The following is a 12,212-nucleotide window of genomic DNA, read 5'->3' on the forward strand; positions in this document are numbered from 1 at the left end:
AGCACTGATGGGTTGAAACTTGTTTCATTTTGTTGGGTGATTTAATACAATTAAAATCTCGGCTCTGGTCTGTTTCCACTGGGGCCACCCACACTATAATGGAAACTCTGGCTCACTAAGGTCCCATTGGAAGGAAAACCCCATCCCTGGTCTTTAGTTTGTGCATGCTAGAGGCTTTTATGTTAATCAGCTAGCAGATGCTGCTCCCTGCTGGCACATTGCTGTATATACTGTACACAGTCAAATGGTGAGTTAATTCACTTAAAGCTGAAGTAGAAATAAAAAAACTCACCATGCTTTATCCTGTTGAACGTGTTGTATATGGTTAACAAACACAATCTTATTCATTTGTGAACTTTAGAGGTTATGATTTAAGATTTTACTAATGAAGTTCAGTCAGACCACTCACGTGTTTCTGGATATGTTTATTAGAAGCAGCATATAGTTTGAATAGAGCGGCAAGTTGAGGACAATGTCTTTAGTTGGTTGTAAGAGGGACAAGGCAAGCCACGTGTAAATATATATGATTGGTGCCCCATTTTTCACTTTCTTTTAAAATCATTTACATTTAAAAAGGTTTTGGTGTGTCTTTTCCCTTATTGCAGGTGTGTGGACCCACATACATGAGGTTCTGCTTCGAAAGTATTCACAACAGCTGAACGGAGTCAACGTTATGAGTGGGCCGATATTTGATGCAGACTATGACGGAAACGTTGATCCACTCAAAGCAATCTCAGGGTGAGGATTAATTAAAACAAGCTTTCTATAGAGTGGTGCATCAGTTTCTTAAACCATGTGATCTCGTGTCTCTTCAGGAATGAGGCTCCCGTCCCGACACACTTCTTTGTGATCCTGACGAGCTGCAGGAACTCGACCTTCAGCCCTGGTGGCTGCAAGGGTCCTCTACGTGTCAAGTCTTTCATCCTGCCCCACAGACCTGACCACACGGAGAGCTGTGCTGTGAGTGACACCGCTCACACCTCTCCTACTCCTTTTTACACCTCACCTCTTTGGAAACATACTGAGAGGGTCTACAGTGGAAACAAAATGATCAAACACCTCTTTTCTCTGTTCCTCTCTTCTGCTTTCCCCCTCAGAGCGGGTCGGACTTGTCATGGGTGGAAGATTGGCTGCAGTTTCACACGGCGAGAGTCCGAGATATCGAGATGCTGGCCGGACTCAGCTTCTACCACGACAGGTTATCAGTGGAGGAGACGCTTCAGCTGAAAACATTGCTACAGACTGCTTAAAATCAGAGACTTAAAAGAAAGCTTTAATTTCCAAAGGAAGCCATAACGGTCTGCACAACAGGCCTCCGTCCACATGGACACAGTTAACGGGTGCATTCGTTTTCTGTGTTAAAACCAAATTGATCTGACATTAAGCTCCATCCAGGTTTTTTATGTCTGATTTCAAAAATGTAGCATAACTCCATGTGTGGAAACTGTATGTTTGTTTTTGAATAATGTTTTTATAAAATTGAACCAAAAAGCTCTGATCCAAAGACGCCGCCACATCTGCTGAGTGGCTCCAAAGTATTTCCTCAAATGGGAACAAAATAAAAGGGAAATGTTTATTGATGAAAGAAGAATTTATTTATGGAACACTTGCTTTTATTGGCAGGGGCACTTCAGGAAACACGAGACAATCTGGAAATAATTCTTGTCTGCTGCCACACATCTGGTTATACAGAAAACACCAAGAGAATTTAAGAAAGAAGTTTTAGTGTGTGTGTGTGTGTGTGTGTGTGTGTGTGTGTGTGTGTGTGTGTGTGTGTGTGTGTGTGTGTGTGTGTGTGTGTGTGTGTGTGTGTGTGTGTGTGTGTGTGTGTGTGTGTGTGTGTGTGTGTGTGTGTGTGTGTGTGTGTGTGTGTGTGTGTGTGTGTGTGTGTGTGTGTGTGTGTGTGTGTGTGTGTGTGTGTGTTTCAAGTTCCTCTTCGTGTAGCTTTCTATGTTTTTCTGTTCATGTTATCTCTTTGTTGCAATGATGTGTCTCTTTGAAGCAGTTGTGCATCTCGTCATGGTTGTTTTTGCATCTGTATACTTTACATCTCCCGATCATTTTTACTTTTTTAATCATTTACATTTTCTTTTTTTCCTGTAATTGTGCATCTCTTCATTGCCATTTTGCTTTTATTGACATTCTGCAGGTCAAGCATTACCTTCAGATTTGGCTGTTGGTTGAAAAACTTCAGCTGAACTCAGTATTTAGTAAACGCTGGAAATGAGAAGCTATCTGTCCCCTGTAATCCCAGTCAGTATTTAAATTTGTGTACTCAAAATCAGAATGAGAATTTACAGCAGTGCTTAACTGGCTGTAGCGTGGCCTTAAGAGTAATCGTGTGTGTGTGTGTGTGTGTGTGTGTGTGTGTGTGTGTGTGTGTGTGTGTGTGTGTGTGTGTGTGTGTGTGATATTATTTCCTGGGATCAACACATTTTCTGTTCAGTCTTATTTTTGCTCTTCCCAGTGAAGTTCAAGTCTGCAGGTATTTTGTGAAAAATAAGGAAACTTGAAATAGATTTTTCCCTCATCTGTTGCAGCTTTTCTTACTGTTTTCAGAAATTGCAACTACAGTCAAATACACAGTTTCATATAAAAACTCTTCTACACTGAATTCGTCACTTGTATTGTTTTTTTCTTGACACCTTGAGATCAGGGCCAGAGACATTGCATCACATCGGAAACAAGACCTGAGATACAACCAACCAGCAGTTTCTCAGTTAGCAGTTTACAAATTGCAACTACTGTATACAACTGATTTCACAAAGGAAGGAAACCGAGCCCTGTGTTTAAAACATGTTTTACTTCCTCAGGCTGACCACTATGCAGCAAGCCTGAAGGTAAGATGTTGCCGCTTTTTGCTCTGCAATGCTGTGACCTAGTTATCAGGACACAGACCTGAATGTGCTTTCATTTGAGGTTGTGCGATTTAAAGTCTAAAATGAAAAGTAGTAAAAAAAAAAAGAGCTGGTGTTGAGCAACTGTTTTGTAATCGAAGCTCACAATTGAGTCATCATAAAGCAGAAATGATTGAAAAGAAGTGATTGTATATATTCCTGTGAATCCTCTATACTGTAAGTGGAGGGCTCCTGTTCTCAGTGCAGTGAAGCAGTGTATTGTCTCCTGGCTGCATGCTGTGTATTGATATTATGCCTTCTTGAGTCACATTTGGACAAAGGAAAATATAAAATCTGAAAAGGAAACACAGAAATGTTCTATTTTGGTCACAAGTGCTTTTCCTTTTACCTTGAAACTTTGCTCTGCATATTGTTAGCAACCAGGCAATTTCGTGACTGTGAAGAGCTGCAGAAAAACAGTCGAAACCGCTACATGGTTTTGTAAATACTCATATTTCAACACCATGCAGTTTAATTCCTGTTAGGTATTTTAAAATACTTTAAGCAGGGTTTGTGTGACTTCTTCAGCTTTTGGAAGAAAGGACCTCAGTCTCTGTGTCAGAGCTTGTGGCGTGTGAGCGAGACCATGACAGAAGTTTTTATTTGGTATCTGCTTGTGGTGATGAGTCTTGCTGTGAGGGCTGCCAGCGCTGACTCGAAGTATGCAGCCGCTCACACAGGTCTTCCTGGAAGCTGCGCTCTTGTGGGAAACAGAACTGAGACCTCGTGAACGGTTTAGTCTTTCTCACGCCATTTTTTTTGGGTCCCAGTGTAACCAGTGAGGTGTCCCTTCCTCACCACCAAACCACCAACAGCCTGAATAATTAGGGTCCTTTTTATAGTAAAGGCGAGAGTGAAATGACTTTATAGACATGATGATGATTATCATACCATGAACTAAAAGCCTCCTGTCATAGTGAGAGCACTTGTTTCTTCAAATGAGGAATCAAATTACAGATGAGCATGGAGAAATGTCTGTTGCATCACAAACTTCAACTATCAGCCACAACATGCTTTCCTTTACATTTAAGTTCTTGTAGGGATTTAAAAAATAAGACTTATTGTGTTATTTTGTGAGCATCATAGGTGTTATCTGAGGTTAAGCTAACAAGGGCTGCAACGCTATAGTTTTCATCTCAATATTTCTCTAGATGAATCGTTTCATACTCACAAATACACAGATGAGCATGGAGAAATGTCTGTTGCATCACAAACTTCCTCTAGAAGATATTGCACGGATTTAACAAATAAGACTTAACGTGTTATTTTGATAAGCTTTCAACGTGTTTCTTAATCTTGCTACCTGTTTCCCTCTGCTTCCAGTCTTTATACTAAACTAAGCTAACTAAGGCTGCAACTAATAATACTTTTCATTATCAATTTACCTGTCGATTAGATGAATCCATTAACACTCACAAATTACAGCCATTACAGCAAAGCATGGAGAAATGTTTGCTGCATCACAACCTTCCCCTTGCAGAACATTTCCTATCTTGCCTCATTTATATTTACAACATGAGAGAATCCCTGTGGCCTGTGCACGTCAGCAGAGGACAGATACCAGCTGTGTGTCTGTGTGAGACGTGAGGCCTGATTACAGCCTACGCTGATGTTTTCTCCAGCTTCCTGGCAGCTCTGGACAGTAACAAGCACAGGCTCTTATCTCCCAACACAGGCTGGCATCAAGCTATTACTCTCTACTCACCAAGCTTCACTTGTCTACTATAGAGCAAAGTGGTTATGTTCTAGATTGAGATGTCTTTAAATGAGACCCTCTTAAGAGATGAATAATGAGCTTGAATAAATAATTTGAAATGTTATGTATTCCGTTTATTCATTATTTATAAAGAGCTAGATGATAATTGATACCATTTTTGAATTGAAGCTATCAATTGACATGTCCAAATTGTGGTAGCAAAACACACGAGTGTATTCCAAAAGGAATCAAACTCAACCTCTATTAAGCATTTAAGTCTGAATCAACATTATACAAACAACTTCCTCTAATCTTTATTAACAACAAGCTTTAGGTCAGGATTTATTGAAGTAACATTGTAATAAGTCTACTGGCCTGCAAAAAAAGAAAACTCTACAGACGCACGTCAATCATCAATAATGCAAAGGTTGGCATTTGGTTTGTTTTGCAGCTCTGACATCAGTGAAGCCTCACTGCTCTTCTTGCACTTGAGGGAGCTTTTGGTTTGTCAGTAGACAGGTTTAATAGATACAAGATAGTTCCTTAGATACCTTCTAATTATTATTGCCTCGCAACAGTGTTGGTGGTAAGTGTTTGAGATAGCTTTGTAACTCAGTTCCAGTGTAAAGAAAAAGCAAGTAGACAGCATTAACCACAGACCAAAAGCAAATTCATGGTGGTTTTAATGTGTGTAGGGAAATTACATTTACAGATCACGAGTTCAGATGTTCTCCAGAGTGCAGTGGGGTGATGCTTTTTAATGCTGATAGGAAGGGAAGATGAAGACATGAGCTGTCTAAAACAATGTAGGATTTGATGATTAAAATATTGCCCAGATGTAGTCGGTTGTTACATCAGATCCTGTGTGGTAGAAGTTACACTGGATGAGTAACCCTCTGCATCATCAGGTCGCACGCTTGTGCCCCGTCATGTTTCATGAAAAAGATGATATTAAAATAGGGTTGCCACAGTTAAATCATCCAACTGGAAACAACCCACTTCTTATATAGGAGGTCTATATATATATATATATCTGGCTCTGACGTTAGCACACCGTAGAGGTGACAATCAGGAAGATACTAGAATAACCTTTACTCACTCTCTTGTACTTTTTCAGCTGTGGTGGACTGAAGAGGAGGTCTGCATTCAGTAAAGGGGGAGGGTTCAAGAGACGAAGGGGAGGAGGAGACAGGAACAAAAACAAGCCAGTGAAGCAGAGAGAGACAGAGAGAAGGGGAGTAGTGATACAGATGATCACAGACTGCTGCTGTTTAAACATGGATCTAACTTTTCTTCAAACTCTGGAGAGAGAAAGAGTCCTGGAGGTTCTTCGGAGAGACAAACAGCTGCGTACCATTGAAGAAGACAGGATAAGGTGAGTCATCTTGTTGTGATAAAAGCTTCTTTATTTTATCCTCTAAATATCACATTTTAAACAGAGAAGATTTGTTAACATAAGTATTACATTTCTATGCCGACAAAATTGAAATCTTCTTTGTCAGCAGATTAAAGACATACTGTCCCTTCAAAAGGAACATTTGTATATCAATTACTGAATGAATTTATGAATTTTGCTGGAAAATTTGATTATCTGGATTTTCTGAAAATGTGATGACTCCAAAAATGTAAGTCTTGATGAATTGATCTAAATCATTGACGCGATCAACAGCAAAACTATTTCAACACGTCCGTTTAAAAACTATAACTCCTCCAGTATAATTCAAATATATGCTGACTACCTCATAAACACATGCATTGATATTGAAACCTATTTGAAACAAGAACAGTTGTTAGATTGTGCATTTCCTCCCCTTTTATTTACTGTTGTTGTCTTTAAGAATTCAACCTAACACCAGTTGAGTATAATTGATCATTTTGTGGGTGAAGTATTGATCCAAAGTTTGTGTGTCCCTCCATCTTCATCTCAGGAGGATGAAACATGACCTCCAGGAGCTTCGGAGGAGAGGTGCGAAAAGTTTCTCAAGGCAGTACGGTGAGCGGACCTGCGCTCGCTGCCAGAGGCCTCTGGGAAAGCTCTGGAACTCAGGTGCAGTCTGCCACGGCTGCAGCCACCGCATCTGCAGCAAGTGCCGCGTGGGCGTGGGAACGGCTGACTGGAAGTGCACGGTCTGCCACGCCTACAGGTGCAGTACACATGCTTTCTACAAATATTTGATTCAATGCTGCTCAAATCACAGCTCAAAATTACCTCCAGTTCACTTTGCTGTTTATGTGTTTAAAACTAAAATTAGATAATTGATGTCAACTCTTGGCCCCTTTGAGGTTTAAATTTCCTTTAAGGCATCTATAATCAAAAAGGCATTTTATTAAAATGCATCAAAGCACAATGTAAAAGGGGATTATCCTTAAGGATTTATGAAGCTTCATACTGAGTTTCAGCTTGTTGTTTAGCTTTCTGCCTGGCAACCTAAGTATTTCTTACGGCTCATAGCTTGTTTTTCTCCACACACAGCTGAGATATTTTTAGTTAATACAACTCTTCAATCCCACTGTACACTACCTGCTCATCTCAAAACAAACAGACATGGATAGATAGACTCTAGCTTGAGAACAAAGTGAAGCAAATAGGAGCTAAAGACCAAAAACTGAGCAAAAAGCGGGAATATTTAACTTCAATAGGCTTGACTCTAAACGAATGATGTTTGCAAACATTTCTTTATGTTAAATTAAATGTTATTATATGCCAGTCATGGTTTTACTTCTTCCACTGTGACAATTGGCCAGGTTATTTCAGGTTTATTATTCGTATCCCGCAAATATAACATATTTCTAAAAATAAACTCGTACCACATGTTTTTCTGAATCAATAAATCCAAATGAGGGCTAATAATGTGATTATTTTGTGTTCTTATTCCTCACAGAGATGTGAAGTTCAGGTCTGGAGAGTGGTTCTTAGAAGAGAGGGCAAAGAAATTTCCTTGCACCACAGGTTTGTTAACAATACGTGTTCAGAATGAGTTCCTACATGATTGATAAAATATAGATGATCCAGGTTTTTGAAGCTGTTTTCTTTTTGGGGTTTAAAAGTGACTGAAATATTAAACAACTACATGGTACTTAAATGCTATAAGAAGCAATATCATCATATTTATAACCTGAATAACACGCCCACATTTGTTTTTATGTCACTGTCCTCTTTTGAGAGTGTTTTTTTGATCATTCTTTACAGACAAATATGAGGTGGTTGGAGACAAACTATTAAAGACCTACAACGTGCTCAGGTAAGAGGAGTTTTAACATGTGTTTTCTTGAACATTATAATGAAAAACTTGAAAATAAAACACAGATAAACATGTTTTTTTGTTTTTTTACAGTCATATATCGGTAGTGCCTCCGACTCCTCCGCCCTACTTATTATCGGATTATGCATTTCTGAGCAGACCTGGGGTAAAATGCTGACATATTTCCATCAATATTCTTCATTTATAAAGTGTGTGTATGGACTGAGTGCCAATTAATGATGTGTTTTGATCTGCAGGATTTAAAAAACTCAAAACCTTTTACCAAATCTATGGAGGATCTAATGGTTTCCTTCACCAGTCATATTAAAAGTAAGTTTAAAAATGTCCTCTCATCAGTTTTATTGTCAACATTTATGAGCACTTTCAATTTCAAATATTTGCAGTGCACATGCGAACTTTGCAGAATTGGCAGCATCATTTCCTCTGGATTTTATCACCTATTAATCTGATGAGCTGAATGTACGCAACGATTGCCACAGAGGAAGTGTGCCTTAAATAATATGATGCAAAAACCACCCTGAGTTAATCAACTGCAGCAGAAGTTGCATGAAATAATGGACGACATATTGTGTTGTAAAACTTTTGTAATCTAGCATACAAACACTATTGCTCTACATATTTATTTTGTTGTGTTTCTGTGTAAGTTAACACTTTGTTCTCTCCTGAGATTTGAAGCATCTAACTTTTTGTTTCTCGATGCAGAGATTTCCACTTCTCAGAACGATGTGCGAGGAGACCTGCTGAGTGTTGACAATCGGAAAGGTTCCTGCTCCACATACAGCACCCAGAAGAGTCTCTCTGACACTGACATCAACAAATCTAGCAGGGTATGTCAGCTGCAACACGTCCACACATTCAGCTTTAGGGCCTTAAAGATACCAGTGCACCTTCACTGCCTTTTATAGGGGCTTTTAGGGGTTAGGCTTTTGTCCATGTAAATGTTCACAAATGCTAAAATCCCAAAGTTAAGAAGGAATAACTATATACTATTTTTAAATAAATTACCCTGCATCTCTTTCTAGCTCTTTAAAGGCCCCAGTCTTCCAAACCTGTTCAAGAAAAGCAAAGACAGCGACCAGGAGGGGTCCTCCACCGGGGCGGAGGAAGAAACTTCCTGTGGTTCTGAGTACTCCGGAGGAAAGAGAGTAAGTAGAAACTGATAATCAGAGAAAAAAAATCCCCAGTTACATCCTGTCATGACTGAAATGATTGTGATCATTTCAGCCCTTTAGCCCATATGAAAAATACTCTTATTTGCCTGCTCTCTACTCATGCTAATGGACATCAATAAGTACAACTAGACATATGTTTTAGGCTATATGTTGGTCATTTACATTATCCAAAATGTTTCTTTGAATGTTTATAACCTGAAGAAATTGGTCATTTTAATCAAGGTAACGTTTTATTTTGTACAAAAGCCAATTCCACCCAAACCCCCTCTGGACATTTTCAGTCAAGCTCCAACCAGAAAACACTGATTTGTTAACATACAACTTCTATATTCAGTGTTTCACTGCTTAACATCATGAAGTCCAGAGACCCCCAGTGGCAGAATACTACATGTTTGTATTTAAATGTTTTCAGGGCAGCACCTGCAGCAGCATCAGCACAGACTGCGGCCTCTTCGAGGGCGTCGGAGTTGCAGGAGAGCTGGAGTTGGCTCTGTCCTACAACAGCGACTTCTCCTGTCTGGAGATCACGGTCGGCTCCTGCAGAAATCTCTCCCACGGAGACTCCAAGAAGAAGTGCCACCCGTAAGGATAATAAATATCACTCTCTGAATATTTGTACTGTTCATGCAGAGGTGTTATTTAATGTGTGTTTATTCCTCAAAACCTCAGCATTTTTTAAATTGATTTGTCTAGGTACATCAAACTCTGCATGCTGCCTGGAAAGAGCAGCAAAATGAAGACGACCGTCAAGAAAAACATGACAAATCCGGTTTATAATGAAGTATTCAAGGTACAAACAAGATGTTGCCTCAGTTGTCTTGACAATAGATGTGCCATGTATCTCAAATTAAACAAAATTGGTCTGGTTCTTTGACAGTTTCCCATAGAGCGCCACCTGCTGCGTGGAAAGAGACTGCAGGCCTCTGTGTGGCATTCAGGGACCCTGAGAAGGAAAGTGTTTCTCGGTGAGGCTCTCTTCCCGCTGGATGGCTGGCGATTTGAGGACAAGAACTCCCAGAGCTTCAACTGGTACCCACTTTGTCCCAAGGTAAAACTGAAAGGCTCTGTGTTCAATATTAAAGGAAGAGTAAATCCACACATCTTTTTTATACACTTTTTTAGTTTTGTTTTTAGGATTAACTTCGATTTAGAAGTTTTGGTAGTAGGATTGGACTCATTTAGAGGCTTGCTAGCTGTATCCCTCTGTTTTCTGTTCTGACCTCTTTCCTTCTGACTGTAGCTTTTTATTTCCCATATAGACATCATAGTGAATTCTCATCAAGCTCTACAATAATTTGCACTAAAAATGAAATGTATAGGTATAAACTAATGCAGCAGTGGGGGGAAATATAATTAGAACTGCTTTAATAAAGCACACAATAAAGAAATAAATACATATATAACAATATGGTAACACTGAAGTCTGGTTGCATTATTGTATTTACCTTATCTATCTTTTTTGCACTATGTATGTTGAGTTGTTGGATCTGCTGTGCATATGACCAATAAAACCTTTGAACCTTTGAACAAATTACCGTTGAAAAGTAGCCGGCTAAACTTAATATGTTGGATTACTTTTTTACTTTTTCATTTGTCTGAGAAATTCCTTTTTTTTGAGGCTGCTTGTGGGTTTATTTTCCTTTCCTTGTGTTTCTTTGCATCAGGCTCAGAGTTCAGATGGAGGCGCTGTGGAGCAAGACGGAGGAGAAGCGATGCTCAGGGTCAAATTCACCTCCGCCGAGCAGGGCGACCTCATGCAGCTCAGCTCCTTTAAAAGTCGGCAAGAGAAAGACACACGTCGGCAGATAATATAACATGTGATCATAATTTCATCACAACATATCTGCATATCCACTTGATTTAAGCCTTAAACCTTGAGAAAGGATGATACTGCAGTTGTCGGTTTTGCACAACCTTTTTTTAACTTGTTGATATATTTATTAATTTATTGTTCTTTTTTTATTCCGTCCCTTTTTTTTCAAACCTCAGATTGCATTGTACATATTTTTGTATCGTTTGTGATAATGGTCTTAATAAATTAACTTGATTAAAGCTGAGTTGAGTTGACACCAGCAATGTCATTATTTATTTTATTCTAATGAAGCATTTTATTTTGTGTATTCATATTCTATTAGAATAATTAGTTATCATACACCCATTTATATATTAAAACAAATGAATTTGATCTCACATGAATACTACAGCTCATTATACATAATTGCTAATAAATATAATATGTATGTGCTTTAATTTGTTGAATCCAACAATTCAATACTTTTAACAAAGATAAAATAAGCTTTATAAATATAAGATCACATTTCAAGAATGACTTTACAGTACATTCATTAAAGCTGGTTTTGGAAGAAGTACTTGGGTAAAAGTAAAGCAATACTGCCCTGCAAAAGTACTCTGTTACAAGTAAAAGTACTACATTCAAGATTACATGTAAGTAAAAAAGTACTAACAGCAAAAGAACTTAAAGTATAGAAGTAAAATGTTGAAGTAAAAGTAACTTTTGGGTTTGGAGTTATTGGAGTATCATTATTGATTACCGCACATTTCGAATACTTCATAAACTTTGGAAAGGTTTAATCTAAAGATCGATCCAGCTTCAGATTCATGTAGTGAAGACAAAGGTATAAATTAGGATACAAATTGAACTTGTACTTGAGTAAAGTTTGTGTGTAAAATGATTTAGTTTAAGGCCCCAAGTTCCAGCACTAGAGGTCAGAAGAGCGTCTCTTTGGACTCCATGACGTCTTGCAGACTCAGAGTTTTTAATTCTGCGCCACATGGCAATGATCTAACTGTCCTTATCAAAGGTGCCAAACACCTTCCCTTTTATGCAAACACCGAGCGGAACACATGCGTCAGAGTGTAAATACCTCATTGTGGCCTTCATGTCTCTTTGTGCACGTGCGTGTGTGTGTGTGTGTCAGTGTGTGCAGGCCTGCGAGGTGTGTGGTGTGTGTTCTGGGGTGTGTGTTTATGACTGCTTTAAAGAGTGTAAGTGTTTAATAAGCATGAGGGTGTGTTTATATAGATATGTGTGTTTGTTTGTGTGTGTGTCTGAGGGGTGAGACCAAGAAGTAATAAAACTATTCTTAATTGCCATTAATTTTCCAAGACACTATATGGTGTGATCCCTCCTAAAGATTTGATTTTGTTTGTTTATTGTCTGTCA

At 38.8% G+C, this 12,212-nt stretch overlaps 2 protein-coding genes across 4 annotated transcripts in view; both read left to right on the top strand.

Moving 5' to 3' along the window:
• The window catches only part of enpp1 (ectonucleotide pyrophosphatase/phosphodiesterase 1), a 28,056-nt gene extending 25,442 nt beyond the window's left edge, over positions 1-2,614 (top strand). For all 3 annotated transcript variants that reach the window (XM_063901854.1, XM_063901852.1, XM_063901855.1), the window contains 3 exons: positions 606-738; positions 816-960; positions 1,098-2,614. In XM_063901854.1, coding sequence (XP_063757924.1) covers positions 606-738; positions 816-960; positions 1,098-1,250 — 431 coding nt within the window. In that variant the 3' untranslated portion in view covers positions 1,251-2,614. The remainder of the gene's footprint in view (positions 1-605; positions 739-815; positions 961-1,097) is intronic.
• Positions 2,615-5,464: 2,850 nt separating this feature from the next.
• sytl3 (synaptotagmin-like 3) lies at positions 5,465-11,085 on the top strand. The gene is made up of 12 exons (XM_063901856.1): positions 5,465-5,968; positions 6,522-6,737; positions 7,476-7,543; positions 7,784-7,835; positions 7,929-8,001; positions 8,093-8,165; positions 8,559-8,683; positions 8,879-9,001; positions 9,441-9,610; positions 9,722-9,818; positions 9,906-10,076; positions 10,693-11,085. The coding sequence occupies exons 1-12, from the start codon at positions 5,844-5,846 to the stop codon at positions 10,840-10,842; spliced, it is 1,443 nt and encodes a 480-aa protein (XP_063757926.1). The 5' UTR covers positions 5,465-5,843; the 3' UTR covers positions 10,843-11,085.
• Positions 11,086-12,212: the final 1,127 nt, after the last annotated feature.

This window comes from Eleginops maclovinus, chromosome 15 (assembly GCF_036324505.1).
Source record: "Eleginops maclovinus isolate JMC-PN-2008 ecotype Puerto Natales chromosome 15, JC_Emac_rtc_rv5, whole genome shotgun sequence".
NCBI lineage: Eukaryota > Metazoa > Chordata > Actinopteri > Perciformes > Eleginopidae > Eleginops > Eleginops maclovinus.

Bases quoted from the DNA above. Each gene is read 5' to 3' on its own strand.
- sytl3 (XM_063901856.1), top strand. From the start codon at position 5,844: ATGATCACAGACTGCTGCTGTTTAAACATGGATCTAACTTTTCTTCAA. The intron at 8,684-8,878 runs GTATGTCAGCTG...ATCTCTTTCTAG, and splicing joins ACATCAACAAATCTAGCAGG to CTCTTTAAAGGCCCCAGTCT. The intron at 9,611-9,721 runs GTAAGGATAATA...TGATTTGTCTAG, and splicing joins TCCAAGAAGAAGTGCCACCC to GTACATCAAACTCTGCATGC.